This window comes from Oncorhynchus masou, chromosome 17 (assembly GCF_036934945.1).
Source record: "Oncorhynchus masou masou isolate Uvic2021 chromosome 17, UVic_Omas_1.1, whole genome shotgun sequence".
Lineage (NCBI taxonomy): Eukaryota > Metazoa > Chordata > Actinopteri > Salmoniformes > Salmonidae > Oncorhynchus > Oncorhynchus masou.
Window position 1 is genome coordinate 35661518 of NC_088228.1, and position 19347 is coordinate 35680864.

Below are 19347 nucleotides of genomic sequence, written 5' to 3' on the forward strand. Positions count from 1 at the left end.
CGTCAGCATGGTCCAACATCCCCGTGGAACGTTTACCGACTTGTAGAATCCTAGCCCCCGAGAATTCAGGCTGTTGTGGAGGTAAAGGGGGGTCAAACCCAGTAGTAGAATGGTGTACCTAATAAACTTGTTGGTGAGTGTATACATAATTACACAATCATAAGCTTCCTATTCCATCTGTTTCTTATGGCTGCCTGAATAAATAATTAACTTAGGCTATTTAAGAACTCTTAATGGTAAAATAGGAAATAGGAACTCAATGTTATTCATTAACTAATTAATAAGTGCTTATAGCATACTATATTTTGATGATTATGTAAAAAAAGGTATGTTTATTAATGTGTAGTTGTAATAAGCCTATTATTGTAGCCTATATCATTGTAGCCTATATCAATGTTGGAAAAGATTTGTTTCATTTGGTTTTGTATTCAGTTTGCACAGTTTTTTATTCATTTTTAAGATCTCATTTTAGAAGTGATGTTCTCTACCCTGAATGGAATTACCACGTTTTCACCCGTGTTTGAAAATATCAATTCATAATCGCAATATCTGGCCCCCAAAAAATTACAATTATATTTACTCCCCCACCACACTTGCAGTACCCAAATCATCTCCATCCTTCTGACCTGTAGTCGTGAGAGGTGATGTTATGCAAATAGAGTCATAACCTTTGAAATCTGCCCAGCCCACGCAGATAGGGATATGAAATAATCATGTACAGACAGACCAGTGTAGACAGCAGTAGCCATAATCCATAGCTGATAGTGATACAGTTGAGGTCAAAGCATTAACATGGACAGATTTCATCAAAACAAGTCATTACTGTCTGGATACTGATTAATTTTCTCTTTTCTTCTAGGTCTCGGCAGCCATCCAGGAGACATTAATGGGTTTACTAGCCTTACTCTTGAGCCAAAAAGGGATTCTCAATCAGAAAGAGGATTTTCTTTTCTTTGTACAACGGAAATAGCCTTGTTCTACAACCCGAAAACCAAAGAAGCTTTAATTCTCTTTCCCAACACTTTCCTTGCCCAAAACAACAGGCAAATTCATCCGCATTCTTTAGAACGTTCTCGAATATTCTTTGCCAACCACAGCCTCTATTCCACGTCTGATGAGACAGTCTGCAAGTTTCTATCACGTCAGCCATCTTGTCACTCAATCTCCCTGCCCTTTATAACTTGTCACTCGGTGACACAGCAGCAACAGCACCTCAGTGCGACCACTTCGCTACTTCCACGTTAGAGCGTTTCACAGTGGCTTGCAAATCAACACATTAACATATACATTGCCTCTTCAACAGAGCTAGAGTTAGATCTGATAGGAAGAATATTGCAAAATGAAGAAAAAAAATCATAATGTAACAGTGGATAGGGAAAGAGGAGAGATAGTAGAAAGGGGAGGAGAGGGAGAAAGGGGAGAGAGGAAGAAGAGAGGGGGGGAGGAGAAAAAAAGGGAGAGAGGAGGTGGAAGTGATAGAAAGAAGAGAGAGAAATAACAGGAGAGGAGAGAAGACAGGAGAAAAACATGAATGAAAGAACATGAAAGGACAGGGTGGAGAGGAGAAAAAAAGAGGGACAAAACAGAGAGAGAAAGGTAGATAAAAGAGAGAGAAGTGGGATAGAGAGGTAAAGGAGAGGTATATCGAAGCAGTGTGCATTATTAATCTGTGCTGACACATCACAATCTCTGATTCATCTGGTGAAGGGCATCAATCAAGTCACAACCCATCTCATAGCTTTCACTCATCCACAGTACACTCCAGACCCCCACACTCCTCTACTCATTCTTTCCCTGGTCTCCTCTCCTGTCTTCTAATCTACCAAGGAGGTTCTGTAGAGCTGTGTAAAAACTTTTTAAAAAGTATTTTATGGTGTGCTTATAAAGCCCATTTTTGGATGAAGTACAGAGGTTCTGAGCATATAAACTAAGATTCTGGTCGCTGGATCTGACTGGAAACAAACCTGCAAACTATTTGCTCCATGTACAGGAGAACTGACTACGGTGCCGTTGGGTTAACCCACATGGCAGTGGTCTTGTGATATACACTACTGTTCAAAAGTTTGGGGTCACTTAGAAATGTCCCTGTTTTTGAAAGAAAATCTATTTTTTTTGTCCATCAAAATAACATCAAATGAATCATAAATACAGATAAGACATTGTTAATGTTGTAAATGACTATTGTAGTTGGAAATGGGAGATTTGTTATGGAATATCTACATTGGCCGTACAGAGGCCCATTATCAGCAACCATCACTCCTGTGTTCTAATGGCACGTTGTGTTAGCTAATCCAAGTTTATCATTTTAAAAGGCTAATTGATCATTAGAAAACCCTTTTGTAATTATGTTAGCACAGCTAAAAACTGTTGTTATGATTAAAGAGGCAATAAAACTGTCCTTCTTTAGACTAGTTGAGTATCCGGAGCATCAGCATTTGTGGGTTCGCTTGCAGGCTCAAAATGGCCAGAAACAAAGACCTTTCTTCTGAAACTCGTCAGTCTATTCTTGTTCTGAGAAATGAAGGCTATTCCATGCGAGAAATTGCCAAGAAACTGAAGATCTCGTACAACGCTGTGCACTACTCCCTTCACAGAACAGCGCAAACTGTCTCTAACCAGAATAGAAATAGGAGTGGGAGGCCCCGGTGCACAACTGAGCAAAAGGACAAGTACATTAGAGTGTCTAGTTTGACAAACAGACACCTCACAAGTCCTCAACTGGCAGCTTTATTAAATAGAATCCGCAAAACACAAGTCTCAACATCAACAGTGAAGAGGTGACTCTGGGATGTGGCCTTCTAGGCAGAGTTGTGAAGAAAAAGCCATATCTCAGACTGGCCAATAAAAAGAAAGGATTAAAATGGGCAAAAGAACACAAACACTGGACAGAGGAACTCTGCCTAGAAAGGCCAGCATCCCGGAGTCCCCTCTTCACTGTTGACATTGAGACTGGTGTTTTGCGGGTACTATTCAATGAAGCTGCCAGTCCATTAAAAATATGCAGTTTCCAGCTACAATAGTAATTTACAACATTAACAATGTCTACACTGTATTTCTGATCAATTTGATGTTATTTTAATGGACCAAAAAATGTGCTTTTCTTTCAAAAAACAAGGGCATTTCTAAGTGACCCCAAACTTTTGAATGGTAGTGTAATATGCCGAGAGAATGATGGCTACAATATTGAAAGATGCAACAAAAGATTCTTCTGAGTCTGGATGGTACTGTGGCTAAACTGTTTAACAGACAAGTAACATCTTATTGTAGTCTTTTGACTCACACACCCTCACGCTGGTGCCCCTGACATGCACAAGTCCTAGGGTTGCAGGTAACCAGGAACATGGGCCTCTGACTAACCAGCAGCAGCCCACAGGACTTAAAGACACAACATGAGGAGGAAAAATAGAAATAGAAGCATGTGATCAGCTGTTGTAAATCAATGCTTCCCGCCAGGACCTGGGGAGACACAGCAGCAGGAAGTGCATTTTGACCTGAAATCCAACTTTCCACAGGGCTCACTCATCACTTCAACGTTGACATGATTTTGATGCGTGTCTGATGGAGCTGATGACGTGAAAGAGATTGAAGGCAAGTGATGGAGAGAAAACTCAAATTGGAAATGGATTACTGCAAATCCAATCCTATCTGTTTGGTATGTAGCGTGTTGCTTCTCAGGTTTCTTGCACAGGATTGGTTAATATTTTATACTGAAGTCTACTGAGAACCCGGTCCACGTTCTTCAGAACCAATCTAAGACCTAGGCCTACCCAGAGGCATTGGTTTCGGTTTCACCAGCTGTATCTGTCTACCCATAAAAAAGTCACCAAAAACCAATCTGGGAGAGAGATGGTTCATGGGAGAAAGCTCCTACTAGAAGTGCAGTACACAGAGTTCTAACATGTAATCTCACTGTAACTGTAAAAACACTTCTCTGTATTACTGTCTGAGTAGGTTCACTTTGTGCGGCTGATGATATCTTCATCTCTTTACAGGGAAATGGAGAAAAAAAGATTGAGAAAAAAACGCCTAAATATAGCTGGTCATAGTGTCTCATTTGCCAGATGTAAATATTTAGTAGACATCTATCAGTTTAAAATTCAAATCTAATTCAGAATATGAATGGGTGCATGGGTGTGAATTTGAACCAATTAGAGACGTGGAAAGTGGCTGGAATGAACACCAGATGCCCCTCAAGGGATGAAGAGACCATCTGTTTAAAGAGAAAGGAAGGGGGGGAGGACAATTAAGCCTAAACTTGGATTTGATATGATAGGATCTATCCAAACTGCTGCCTGAAGGCCTGGTGGTTGCATTGTCTGCAAGGCATTAAAACACCAAGAAAAGCATGGTGGTAAGTATTCAAGGTGCGCTTTTTTTGTCAACGCAAGCACAGCCTGCGAAAATGTGTCAAGGTAAATCGATGCCAGCATTATATTTCAGAAGCATAGACGCTTCCTGAAAGTGTGGTCGCATTTTTCTGGCCTTATAGGATTTGTTAAATGGGTCAACACTTAATATTAATGTGTGTAAAAAAAAAAAAATCTGTGAATATTTCATGTTTTTTTTCCAACAATGCTAATGGGAAAAGCAGGTGCCTAATAGGCGAAGCGACCCAATAGTCTGTAGAGTAATCTAAATAGACTATCCGCCCCGCCACCTGGTGTCATGTCATCGCCCGATTTATGGCAATGGGGTGAACTGACGCTCGATATATGCCTATAAAGGAAACAAAACAAAAACTAGCATAATATAGGCGCGATTGGTTATTAAGAATAAATAAAGAATACATACGATGACAGACGTGCCGAAAGCACCGGCTGGTGTCAAAACAAACTGATGAGGAACAAAGGGGCGACATATCGCCAACCAGCGAGGGGTCCCTTATAAAGCCTCTCCGGTGAACAATAAGGCGCAGGAGAGAAGCTGGGTGGCAAGAATGCTTGGTACCGCCGACGACAACCTGCAAATTATATTATTCTCAACCAGAAAACCCAAGCTCAACAGTTGCATGCAAAGTCTAAAGTAACCCAAAACAACACAAAACATTGTATTATTGTTTGAAGGAGAAATTATCCAAATTGACCCATATGTTTTAAAATCGAGTCGGTAAACAGCAGCCGAGCACACGACAGCCAAACTGCCTACCGAGCTACACCGATCAGGGCGCGGTGTTTAATAATAAACAAAGGAAACGAATCCCTCGTGCATATGGCAAAACCTATTTTTAATCGATTTCAATTTACCTTTATGGAGAAAGTGAGTGCTCCGTCTTGTTTTTGATCGGATAAATTAATGTGCATGGACTTGCAGCTGGCAGCTCCCCTTTAAACCCCGACAGAAATAATAATCCCATTTGACAGGAGAGATCCTCTGAAAGGTTAGGTTTTTCGGAAGTGAACGCATGCATCGCCGGCGTCCTCGGCTGTCCTCTCGCCTCCTCAGAAGCCTTGCACGACCACTATTCTGCGCCCGTGTTTGGGGGGACCATCTCCGGTCGAGCGCCTTTAGACACTGCTGCTTGTCAATTGATACTCACTGTCTTCCTCCTCAATGCCCTTCCTCCCTCCCTCCCACCCTCTCTATACCCCCCCCTCTCTCCTGTTCGCTCTCTCACACACGGATGAGCTCTCCTCCCCCTTCCCATCATGACGTGATGGAGTCAAGATCTCCAATAGCAACCGCATCCCCTCATCACCCAAACCTTTTTTTTGTCATCTCAGTGGACCGCTGACTGGTGCTGAAGAGATGGTGCTGGTGCTGAGGTAGCCTGTCTACTGTAACTCGTATGTTAGAGTGAGCTCTTACATGTCATGATGGACTAGATGAGGTTATATAACAATACGAACAAGGGAGAATATTCAGAACTTTAATTTAAGAATCGTTAGGGTTACATTCATTGGAGTAGTATTTAAACTGTCTCATTAGAACAACTCACCTCTCCACTGCAAATCATCCGCAGCTCGTTTCTTCTTTTGTTGCAAAAGTAGGTAATTTTGAACTATGAAAATATGCATAGAAGTAGCCTAAGTGTTTTTATAGAATAGAACATTCAGAGTCAAATATATAACACCCAAACCTATAAACATCTTGCCTTCATAAAAAAAGAGAGAAAAAGTGTTGTCTTGTCTTGACACTGGGCCGGAGGAGATGTAGAGAACCAGGTGGATGTTGAAACTCGTGAGGGAGGCGAATCTCGTTAACCCAGAAATAAAGTCTCGTGTAATTGGTCAGCTGCTCGATTAAGTTCTGGATCCATACTTGTGAGAAAGGGGATCAAGAGATGCTAGATCGAGGAACTGGAACCGGAACGAGGAGCTCCACCCTCTCTATCTTTGCAAATTATCGGCTGAATGTCCCCTCCTCTTCCGAAATTCGAGAGACGCTAACACCTGCTAAATTGTGATTTGTCCAAATAACCAGAGACGAAAAACCCAAACACCGGAATTTACTGCTGCTCGTTAGCCCACGCATCACATTCCTTCCCGACAGATTATACGATACCAGGGTTGTTTATGTAGATCTATCCACTAGAGGGAGCGCAAACATTTCCCGACTTTAGCTGTTTACACGCATACAAACACGCACACAACCTTTCAATTCATGATATGAGTGAGATGCGGAGCACACACACATATTCAAATCTGTATGCCCTGACACAGAATCAACCCAACTAAAACACACATTGTCTTTTCTCCATCATCTAGGCATAATCTGCTTTCACCAGACTAATTCTTTATATGTGTTTATCTCTTCACCTAACCATCATTTATCCATGTAGTCTCTTTAATGTCAGGGACAGAAGGTAATTAGATGAAGAGGGGTTTAGGGGAGCCCTTCAATGCCATATTGCTATCTATCCAGTTCCTTCAGGTCTGCTAACACAGCAAGCTTGTGGGCTAGTGAAGATGGTAGGGGCTAGGGCAGGTGGTACCGGGTTGGTTTTTGGACCAGGTCTCTTGTCTGGCATGACTGACTATGACCATCTGAGCTGCTCTCGAACAAAGGAGGCTAAGCTGTATTTCCTTTGTTACTGCTGACACCTTGTGGGTGAAAAGAGAAGTACCACTGTAGTTACATCAGCTTTCCATATTGTCTTACATTAGTCAGTAGTGCTGTACGTTCATAACGTATAATGAATCAAACAAATGTCATTCTAACACATGTAATGGAGAAACGTGTCTGCTCTATATATAATGTACGAAGTGTATACATATTGCCTATAAACAGAGAGGTTTCATCAGAGGTCTTATATGGGTTGTTCCACGAAATGAGTCCCTTTTGCATCCATATTTAAGGTAGAAATTCTGCACCAATTTTAATTTTAAAAGCCTGTTATATTAAATTAAGTCGTATTTAATATAGACCACAAGGGAAATTCAATATTTTTGATTATTGTGGCATAGACAAAAGTGGTCTGTGCGTTCCATGCGACTAGGAATAGTTTAGCCCAATTAACCTCAATTTCAATCACTAACCACATTTCTATGCACAGTTGCTATGCGAGTAAAGTATATTTTGGTATTTTATTCCACATCCCCATATGCTGCTGCCAAGGCAGAAGCTACTCTTCATGCAGTCCAATCACAATTACAAACAATAAAACAATACATAACACATTATTACACACTACTCTACCATAACATATCTACAATACAAAATCAATACAGCAAAATAACAATATTTAAAATGTACATGTGTGCAGAGGAGGAAAAAGTACCCAATTGACATACTTGAGTAAAAGTATAGGTACCTGAATAGAAAGTTACTCAGGTAAAAGTGAAAGTCACCCAGTAAAATACTACTTGAGTAAAAAGTCTAAAAGTATTTGTTTCTAAATATACTTAAGTATCAAAAGTGAAAGTATAAATCATTTCAAATTCCTTATACTAAGCTAAGTAGACGGCACCGTTTTCATGTTTTGTAAATGTATCGATAGCCACGGGCACACTCCAATACTCAGACATCATTTACAAAAGATGCATTTGTGTTTAGTGAGTCCACCATATAAGAGGCAGTGGGGATGACCACTTGTTCTCTTTATAAGTGCGTGAATTTGACAATTGTCCTGTCCACTAAGCATAAAAAAATGTAACAAGTACTTTTGGATGTCAGGGAAAATGTAAGGAATAAAAAGCACATTATTTTCATTAGGAATGTAGTGGAGAAAAAGTACAAGTTCTCAAAAATATAAATGCTTAAGTAAAGTACAGATGCCCCCAAAAACAACTTAAGTAGTACTTTACACCGCCGTGTGCGTGTAGTGTGTGTGCTAGCATGTGTTTGTGAACGCTGTGTATGTGTGTGTGTGTGTGTGCCTGCGTGTGTCTCTTCACAGTCCACGCTGTTCCATAAATTGTAGTTTTATCAGTTTTTTAAATCTGATTTTACTGCTTGACGAAGCTACATGATTTGGAATAGAGTTCCATGTATTCATGGCTTTATGTAGTACTTTGCATTTCCCGTAGTCTGTTCTGGACTGTGAAGAGACCCCTGGTGGCATGTCTTGTGGGGTATGTATGGGTGTCTGGGCTGTGCACTGGTCGCTTCAACAGACAGATCGGTGATTTTAACATGTCAATAACTCTCACAAAGACAAGCAGGCTCCACCCTGAGCCAGGAGAGTTGCTGGCTCTCCGTGTACATCTAAGGGCCAGCTGTACTGTTCTGTTATGGGCCAATTGTAATTTGGCTGTGTCCCTCTTTGTGGCACTTGACCATATGATTGGACAGTAGTCCAGGTGCGACAAAACTAGGGACAGAAGTACCTTTTTTTCATAGCAATGTCGAGAAAGCAGAGCTGCACTTTATTATGGACAGACTTCTCCCCATCTTAGCTACCGTGGCAGCAATATGTTTTGACCATCAAAGTTTACAATCCAGGGTTATTCCAAGCAGTACAGTCTCCTCAACTTCATACTTTTCCACATTATTCATAACATGATTTAGTTGAGGTTTAGGGTTTAGTGAATGATTTTTCCCACATACAATGCTTTTATTTATTTTTTAATTATTAATTTAGGAACAACTTATTTATTGCCATTCTGAAACTGACTGCAACTCTTTGTTAAGTGTTGCAATGATTTCACTCGCTGTGGTAGCTGATGTGTACAGCATACAGTACATAGACAGACAGGCTTTACTCAGTGCCAGTGGCAGGTCATTAGTGAAGATGGAATGAAGGGTCCTAGGAAATGCCTGATTCTACCTGACTTATGTTGGAGAGGCTTCCAATAAAGACCACCCTCTGTGTTCTGTTAGACAGGCAACTCTCGATCCACAATATAGGAAAGGATAGAAAGCCATAATACATACATTTTCCCAGCAGCAGATTGTGATCGATAATGTCAAAAGCTGCACCGAAGTCTAACAAAACAGCTCCCACAAGCTTAGCAATTTCTCTCAGCCAATCATCAGTCATTTGTGAAGGCTAAGTGCCTCAGGCCTACACTTGGAACACCTTTCCCTATAAGCATGTTGAAAGTTGTTAATTTAGTTACTGTGAAATAGCATTGTATCTGGTCAAACATCATTTTTTCCAAAAGTTTAGTAAGGGTTGGTAACAGACTGATTGGTCAGCTATTTGAGCCGTGCTTTGCTATTCTTGGGTAGCAGAAGTACTTTTGTTTCCCTCCAGGCCTGAGGACACAAACTTTCCTGTGGGCTTAGATTGCCATCTCTTCAAAGTTATATCGTATAAAAATAAAAAAAATCACAACTGCTGTGATGGAAATTGGAAGTGTCAGTGCAATTTTAGAAATGCCGACAGATAATTTGTTGGTTCAACATGGTGGGATCTTTCTATTTCGGTAAAATTAATTATGAGGGAAATGGCGGTGGAAACGTCTTCATGCACAAATATTGATATAATAACCATCATATCGAAGTAAATTTGGAGTCACGCGATGGTATGGTGAGTGGTCCTCCCAATACGACTAAGGGAAACCATGTTGTTATTAAGCTACAGATTAAATAAGCTATGAACTTCACAGGGTAGAGAGTGCACAGTGGTGAGCTTGATGCTGCTTTCCAGTCAATATAGAGCGTTCTGGTGACATGATGATCAATGCTTGACTGCCATTTGACAAAAACAAATATTCTCACTTATCCATAATAAACTCATCATGTAGACTAGACCAGTTGTTCTCAACCTTGTTTGGTTACAGTACCACCAACTGAATTTGGCTCTTCTCGGAGTGCCCCCGAAGTACCCTTCATGTCCCATTTGACCAGTAAGTCTATGGTCTCATAAGTCTTCTCAGGTACCCCCATGACTCCCAGTACCACTGGTTGGGAAGCACTGGGCTAGACAATCTGCACAGTCTACCCACACTGTGTCTGCAAGCTGTTGGCTAGAGTGCAGGTGACAAGACCAGAGTAGGCACATTTGCTATTTATTTGTTTTTTTTTAATGAAAAACTATAGGTAGAGTTGAAAATGAGATGGAAACATATTGAACTTTAGATTTGTATTAGGTACATGAAAAACTGTCCTGAAAAAAGTACATTTTGAGTGTACTACAGCATCACGCACTGATTTTTATCCGCAACAAGTCCATTTCGTGGAAACACACCACTGGTGGGAAAATGTGCATATTTTATTTTATGCGGATTGTAGAATATTCACATTACAATCTATTGCCAAATGGATGAACACCTAGCTACTGTAAAGCCCTAGTTAATTTGTTTTGCTTAAAAAAATATTTTCTGAAGATTATTTCATGTGATTAGTGATTCATTTGAAGGAAAACAAAAAAACTGTCCCTAATTTTAAAGTCAACCCTGTTACGTGAACTAACTTCTCGATTCAACATGGCAAAACTTCCTTTTTAAAACATGTTTTTCAAAAGGAACATTGAATATCTAATAGTCAAATCATTGTAAAATCAGGTGAACTGGTTCAATTAAAAAACAAAACCATTTTCAGGTGTTTTGTGGTGGAAAACTGAATGGGTTCAAGCAGAACAAGTCAACCCTGTTACCCATAACAGACAGATCAACCCTGTCACAATCAACCATGTTATTTCATTTCGACAATTACTATTGTCATTTTTGAATTAACCTCTTGAGATGGGAAAATGTTTTTTTAATAAGCTAAACATTAGCTCTTCAAGACAGAATGTTAAAATTAGTTACACTATACCCAAGAGGGACTCATATACTGAGACTTGATGGAATGTATCACAAAATATCAGCCTCGTATTTTTTACTCAAGACGAAGGCCCTCTACAAAACAGTCCCGTCCCACAGCCACTGGTGGAGAGTCAGTCAGGCAAGTGATACTACCTATAACAGTAACCTTCCAGGCTACTGCTGTTTCCTAAACGCGGTCTGAGCAGATATAGTGTGTCCAGTCATAAATGGAAACCCTAGCCCTTCTCCTAAGCCATAAGGGAGTCAGCAGGCTGGGGGGGGGGGGAATTCCATTCCAGATCAACTCAACTCAGGAGGTGAATGCAAATTCCCAATTCAATAAGTCCTTACTTACTGAATTTAACTTGAATATATTGTAACCCCAGGTGTCAGAAATAGGCCTATGGTGGAAACACCTTGCGTACCAGAGAGCTAGCTGCAGGAGCAATTAGCATATTGTTTGCCTCGGCTTCCTTTTCTTTCTCTGCTTTCTAGGGGTTGACTGGACCAGATAGGTCTATGGGCAGAGAAGAGCATCAGCTACAGTATCCTGTCCAGTTCCACTAGATCTGCAGATGCCACAGGGGAGCAGGGAGTCAGGGACTGGGGGTTGTTGTTTCAGGCTGGGGTTTATTGACACTCCTGTGACCTCTCTAAAGTTCAACTCCATGGCCTCTGACCTTTCAAAGAAAACAGATACTAACGGTGAATTTAACAACAACAACGGTTTAACACTGAATAACAATAATAAATCACTAACATGAGGGATAGCCCCATAGCGATTAAACTGTAGGCAGTGGAAGCGCAGAGTAAAATATGGCAGTGTCATAAATGTGATGATCAATAATCATAATTTTCAATAGGCTAATGTGCAGTAGAGTCAAAAATAGATATTTTACAAAATTGGTTCAACAAAGGACCAAACTCATTGGACTGGTTCCGGGACATTGTCCCTGCCAGTCGTCCAGTGACCTGACTGACTGTGTGTATTACCTTAGTGGAAGCCTGTTTACAGGGCAGAGACTGGGGTGAAAGGACCCTAAAATAGCAGGGGAAATAGCCTCGTCTCCACCGCTGATGTCGATTGCTCTCTATTTATAATTTTAAGAGCTTGGCCCACTGGAAGATCAAGATTTTTACACCTCACGTTCTGTAACCACAGAGAGTAAGAAAGAGTATGTTCTGTTTGTCACTTAAGGAAAAAAAATATGAGTAATAAACTGTATAAGGGATACACTCGTTTTTACTGGAATTTTAGAAACATAATAAAAATATAGAGATACTTCAACGCCTAAAAACCACAGGCATTGGACTGCGAATACAACCCAAATATGACACTCAGGTTATTTGCAAAGTGCTGTGGAAAAGGGTGGGGGGGTATATAGTCAGGTGTTATTCCTTACCATGTGACCTAACCAAGGGGAAATGCCTAGGACACCTGGCAATAGACTATAACTAGGGCCCTAAGTTTTACCTGGCCAGGAAAGAAATAACCAAACCAGCACAGAAGGCCCAGAGCTCAAAGGCCTAATGCAGCCATGTTTAACTCCATATCAAATAATTTCAAAAATAAACAAAAATAGCTTCTTAGCAAAAAGCAATTTCTCAAGCAAGAATTTAGCTAGGACTATCTGGGCTGGGAGTAGGGAGGGGAAAACTGAAAATGAGCAATTATTGGCAGAGAGGTTTGGAAATTTTTCTTATTAGTCTAGTAACCAAAACTCTATCCCATCAAAATAGGAAGAAATTTCAGGCGGTCTTTTCAAACAGCTCTTACACTGAAAGGGCATTATCCTTTTCATAATACTATTCCAACCAGTGTGGGAAATATATAGAAAACACAGGTAAACCAAGTTAATAGGCAAGCTGCGTGGGAACCCGGCGAACAGGGAGGGGATAGTGTGTTCTTCCATCACACCTATTTCAATCCATCTAAGGGCCTCCGTAATATGAGTCAGTGTTATGAGTTAGTCCAGCTGTCTGTTACCCCTTCATATACACTCTGCCCAGCCCTCTCACAGCAGAGCACTGGGGTGGTGCTAGCCTAGCCAGCCCTGTACATGCTGTACACAGTAGAGACAGGAACACAGTGAGGGCTAAAGGTGAGAGGAGATTACAGTCCACTGCTAATGAACAGCGGCTTGGGATTGTTCTAACAGTGTGAACTAAGCAGTTATCAGAAGCAATTAAAAAATACTGTAATTGAATTGGGACTGGAGTACTGTATCACACTGAGATTTTGCACTCACGTCAGAGTTTGTAACATTAGCCTAACATCTAAAAGACTCCTATGAAAAATACACCTATTTTCTCAAAGGCTCAACAACAGGTACAACAACAACACAGTGACAGACAGAGAAAAGTAGAGGGAAGAGAGACACAAAATAGATTCAAAGCATTCCCTAGCCAACACACAAACCCACTTGCTGCAGGGACACTGAGATTTATTCAAGTATCTCAACACAGTTTTGTTCTGAAGTTATCATCATCAGTTAAATTAATCAATCCGTTGAGAGAGAGGCTGCGAGAGTCCATAGCCTGGATGTTGTACAGTGACACTTTAGGATTCATGGAGGTTTTTCAAAGTGCATTAAATCAGGTGTTTTTTTGTTTGTTACATAGGGAAAGACAAACAGAAAAAAAAGCATGTATGAAATTGTAAAAAAAAAACTAAAAAACTAAATGCAGTGTGCGATTTGTTCCTCATCCTCATCACCTGCATCTGTGCTTAATCGGGTCACCCCTGGGTTTTGATATCGTCACACTGAGTGACTGCATAGATTGCAATTGTTCTGCATGGACTGAAGATAGACTAGAATAGATGATCTGATACTGGGATCAACATAAACTTTCAATCAAGAGGAGATGAAGAGAAATCTCCATCTTTCCTTTCCCACTTTGTCCAAGTTGTCCAGAGGGAAACTTCACGACATTGACCAGGTTGTAAAACACACACACAGTCTAAAAATACAGAGTAAACAAAGAGATGTAGGCTAGGCTAAAACAAACTGTATCCTTATAAGAGTTCCCATGCTAGTCTGCGCTCTACAGTTGTGAGTTGCTCCATTTGTAGTAAGCTAGTTCAGTAGGTTCAGGCTAACCTGCAAGATTACACGTGTAGAGAAACGATATAAGGCTGAGTTTTGGCACAAATGGGTTTTCAAAAACTCCTTAAAATGTCAAAGTATGGGGCGGAGGATTAAATAACGCTAAATGAATTATAAATAAAATAAAATCCATTGATACCAGGCAGCCAAGCATACAATGTGTACTTTGTTTGTTCAAAGGATGCTTCTGGATAACCTTGCAAAACAAGACCGATTTAACAAACAAGCTATCCTATTCACTCTTAAGCCTCTCATGCAGTTAACTGTCAATATTTGATCATGTACTATCAAGTAATACAGCTTCCATTCCCACCTTAAAACAAGCCACCACCCAATACATATATAGGCACTGCCATACGTTCCTTTCTGTTAGGAGTCTTCCTCGCTTATCAAGAGAAACAGGAGAAGAAAAAGAAAGCATCAAATCCTAAAATCAAGTCCAAAGGTATTTTTTCCTCCACCTGCAAACAAATAGCAACCAAGCACTTAATAAGTGTCCATGTCTTAATAACAGATAAGGGCAAATCCACAATACAAGAGCAATGCTGAGACTCAGATTCTTCACTGTTCTTAAGAGTGAATATGTTCTTGTAAAATGTTCTGTGGAAATTGTTAAAACTATTCCTTGTGCAATTGTGTTATATGGATTGTTTAACTTTGCTATCATAGTTTTTTGTTTGACATACATTTTAAAAGTGAAAAATCTGAATCTCAGCATCACTCTGTTACTGTGGAATTGCCCATAACCTAAAGAGAGAGCACTGACCGGAGGCATCTAGCCACAGCTAAAATGCTCCCAGTCTGTTGTTAGTGTAACATTTAGAAGCCAGGAGAATTATTGCTGCGATTTGGTCTGAGACAGAGCTAATAGTCTGGTGTTAGAAGGGGTACTGAGAGGGGAAAGGCCATGGGGAAAGGGGGTGGGCTGGGGTATGGTGACAATGAGGGGAGTCGGGTGGGTAATGGGTGAGGTGGGGTGAAGGGGGTCATTGTTGGGTGGTTTAGAGGGGTCTAAGGGAGAGTGTGGGGATTTTAAGGGGGAGGGGTGTGTCAGTGCAGCTCAATGAAGGTCTCCATCTCCTCTGAGATGAGGCCCTTGTAGGGCAGTCTGTGCCTCTCAATGGCGCGCGCTGCCAGGCACTGCAGAGTGACGTAGTTGAGGGGGTAGAGGGTCGGGTGTCCACTGCTCTGATCCTCCAGCAGCTCATACGCAGTTTTCCTCTGGGCATTGGTGGCATCGAAGTGTGCCCCTGCCCTCACTAGCAGCGCCATGATCTCCGGGCAACCGTTGCTAGCAGCGACGTGCAGGGGCGTGTTGTTGTCGCAGTCCCGGGAGTCCACGTCCGCTCCGCACTCCAACAGCAGCGAGGCCACGGTCTGAGAGGGGAAGCGACCCACAGGGTAGCGGCCCACCGACGTGGTATCCTTGTCCACAGACATATGCAGGGGAGTGAAGCCACTCCGTGCCCGCGGGTTCAACTTCAGGAGGCGGTACACCGTCTGCTTCTTCTGGTGCTCCTGCTCCGTGGTGCACTCCAGCTTCTCCAGCAGGAACACCAGGTGGAGGATGATGGACAGGGCCTTAGTGAACTGGGGGGCTTCGGGGGGGCTGTCCCTCTGGGCCACCGCCCTCTCCACCTCCCTCACACTCTTCCCCAACACCCCCATCAGGTCGTGAAAGGTGACGCGAGTGGCCAGGGTACCTTTGGCCCGGTCCTGCAGCACAAAGGAGAAGAGCTCAGCGAAGGACAGGAAACTGCTGGCCGTCATGGGGCTGAGGGGGTCCAGGTTACTCTGCTGCATGTCTAGGGCGTACTTCCACAGGCTGATGCAGCGTTCAAAGTTACCAGAGTCGGCGTAGACGGCCCCTCTGTAGCGGATATAGTAGGAAGTGTCGGGGTGCGAGGGACCCAGGATTCTCTCACGGACCAGCAGGGCCTGCATCCGCATCTCGTCAGGGTCTGTGATCAGAGCCTCCAGCTCCTCGGCTGTGCTCACCTCTCGGGCACAGTCGTAGGCAGGGACAGGGGGACCCGGAGGGGGCTTGGCCAGGAGTCCCACCTTGTCAGCTGGTTGTCTCAGCTCCATGGCTCTCCTCCAGTATCTCATGGCCCCCAGGAGGTCTCTCTTCTTATCTACAAAGGTGGCCCCCAGGAGTTCAAGTGCATCAATGCGTTCTTCTCGTGAAGAGCGGGGCTGGTGGGCAAGGTACTCCACGATGTTGGTGTGCCCCGTGACGCTGGCAGCTAGAAGAGGGGTCATGCCGTATCCATCCCTCTCCATGCCAGCATTACATTTCAGCAGCATCTTCATGATGTCCAGGCTACCGGACTCAGCGCAGTCGTGGAGAGCGGTGTTGCCTTTCACACTCTTACGGTTGACATCGGCACCACGCTCCAGGAGGAACTTTGCTATCTCTTTGTGGCCCTTGTAGCAGGAGATCATCAGGCAGGTATGGCCGTGGCGGTTGGCTACCTCCATATCGGCTCGGTGCTCCACCAGGTAACGGACAATCTCCAGGTGACCATCGAAGCAGGCGGCGCGTAAGGGCGTTGAGTTGGTAAGCGTAGTGTTGTTGACAGAGGCACCGTGTTTGAGGAGTGTGCGGACGACAGGGAGGTGACCAGCCGCCGAAGCCGCCCATAGCGGGGGAGCCCCTTCAATCGTCTCGCCGTCAAAGTTCACCGAGCCTCCTAGTTCCACGTTAGCTTTGCAATGTTCAAGCAAATAGTCCACAACCTCTAAGTGTCCGTGTCGAGAAGCAATGAGGAGAGGTGTGCCTCCCTGCGTTTTCTCCTCGGCGAGAGCTTCCAACTCCTCCGGACTTTTGTTGCTCAGCAACTTCTGGATAAGTTTCAGCTTACCGTCTCTGGCCGCGTTGAAAACCGCCGTCGTGATATCCATTTTAACGTATTTCGTCTCTCTCACTGGCCATCAACTCCCTAGCTACGTTTTTAGAAAAACAGGGAAGGGACAGTCTTTTCAAAATAAGAAAATAAACCCTGTCCGTAGTTCGGTTTCTCCCTGGCATCTTCTGCCATTTTAAGGCTGCTGTCAAGATGGCGTTTGTGTTGTTTGACAGCTCTATGTTGACAATTTACGCTTAGCATCTTGGTTATTGTAGTCTTTAATAAATCATTTCACGAAGATGAAATTGCACTTTCCTTCTGATTATAAATATAATTCCCATGAGGCATTTCGAACACGTGAACTCAGCAATAGTTGAAACGGGAAGAGTAGTTTTTAGGCGAACGTGTGTTCCATTCACTGGAATGTATTACTAGCTTGTAGTTAAACGTATTTAAACTACAATCCCCAACCACCCCGAAACACACTGCGCAGGATCAACGCAAACCTCAAAATGAAAGTGGCATCACTTCTTACCTTACAGAAATACTAATGGTACTGTATTTCTGTTGCCTGGCTTTTAATCATAACACCCTTCCCATATCTACACTGATGCAAAACATATTTCAATAGAGTGAAAATAGTATCTTGTTCCGTCTGTCAGCGAGTATGTGGGTGTGCATTAAGGCCCCCACAGATCATTCCCAAATACTTGTTTTTGTTCATTAACCATGACATGCAAATACAAAAAGTGTATATTTATATATATATACCATCAATTCACGACACTAATGAAAAGCAGCGTGGCATTGCTTGGCTCTAATTTAATGATGTGTGGGTAGTAGATCCCTAGGCGGCACTATAGTCCATTTAAATCAAATAACTGGTGCATGTATGACATATATATAATAGGTTGTTGGCTATTACCATAGGCTACTTATCCAGTCTGCGCATGTGGTGCAAAAATAGTTATGGAAAAAAATATGTTCTTATGTTTTCCAAGTTGTGCTATAACTGTGCCATAATAATTCCATAACATACTTTATTTTTTTTTGAGAAATTGGTGTCACTGGCCCGTTGTAATGTAATGCATTGTAAACTGGTAGATAGTAAACAGCAGAGGGCAGCAAAAACACATTTATTCACTGCTGGGGTTAATGGTCACTGCAGAAAGGATTTTGGGATGAGATATTAAGGTACTATTAGAATATTTTATTGTAAAATTGAAAAAGGAGAAAGAGAAAAAAAGTCCCAGTAAGCAATCTGTATCATTCATATCTGAAGAAAAAAAACATGAAATAAAAATAAATATCATAATAATGATAGGTAATAATAAATAGAAGGACACATTTAATTAAATATGACCTAATAAATAAGTAAATAAATTAAACCATATGAAAATTGTAATTGTCAAAGCAGCAAGTATAGAAGAGACATGGGCAGGATAAGAGAGCTGTAGTTTCTCAGACATCATCATGTCCACCTTTTCTACCCTCAGCATTACCCACAAGTGTCCTTGTCCCTGTCTCTCAATCATCTATACATTTTGTATATTGTGCTAAGAAACCACTGAAGCTAGACACCATCTTCAAATGTCAACCCCACCCACTGACAGTATCTCCTTAAACACCACACCCCCTCTCCATCCCTCTTCCACTCCTCGCCCCATTACCTGAAAAGATTTGTGTGCTGACAAGATTATGAAATTAAACAGATCTCCTATTTACATCAAGCTATGTTGTATTTTCCCACTGCATTCAAAACATAGTACATGATCATACAGTGTCATTCATAAGAATGTCATGACCCCCTACTCCCCCCTGTCATCCAAGCCTCCAGTTGAGCAGTAAGAATATGGACGTAGGTGGATTTTGGCAGTAAACACATGAAAATCCATCATCTTAAAATGAAAATTGAGGTCTTGTTTTTAAAAAAGATTTATACACATAACCTTATAGAGGTAGTGCAGTAGGAATGTTAAGTATACATGTACCCACTGAGAACAGACATCAGTTAAACGTCAAGTTTGGATTTACATTTAGTTGAGTTGTCAACTAACATGAATTCAACCTGAAATCAACAAAAAATGTCACCATGTCATTGGATTTAGGATAAAGGTTGGATGAAAAAAAGACAAGATTCCCTTACTTTGACGACTTTTTCCAAATCCAATCATATTTTCACGTTGATTCAACCTCATCACATTGATTTTTTTGGGGGGGGGTGAAATGACGTGGAAACAACGTTGATTCAACCAGTTTTTG

The 19347-nt window shown here is 41.9% G+C and overlaps 2 protein-coding genes across 2 annotated transcripts in view; both read right to left on the minus strand.

Moving 5' to 3' along the window:
* Positions 1-5535, minus strand: part of LOC135558942 (receptor-type tyrosine-protein phosphatase S-like) — a 100397-nt gene extending 94862 nt beyond the window's left edge. The window contains exon 1 of the mRNA XM_064993183.1: positions 5244-5535. The gene's annotated coding sequence lies outside the window, so the exon portion shown is untranslated. The remainder of the gene's footprint in view (positions 1-5243) is intronic.
* An 8021-nt stretch (positions 5536-13556) lies between these two features.
* On the minus strand, positions 13557-17330 carry LOC135558943 (protein fem-1 homolog A). Its single transcript, XM_064993184.1, has one exon. It carries the CDS (start codon positions 17138-17140, stop codon positions 15287-15289), a length of 1854 nt encoding a protein of 617 aa, XP_064849256.1. The 5' UTR covers positions 17141-17330; the 3' UTR covers positions 13557-15286.
* Positions 17331-19347: the final 2017 nt, after the last annotated feature.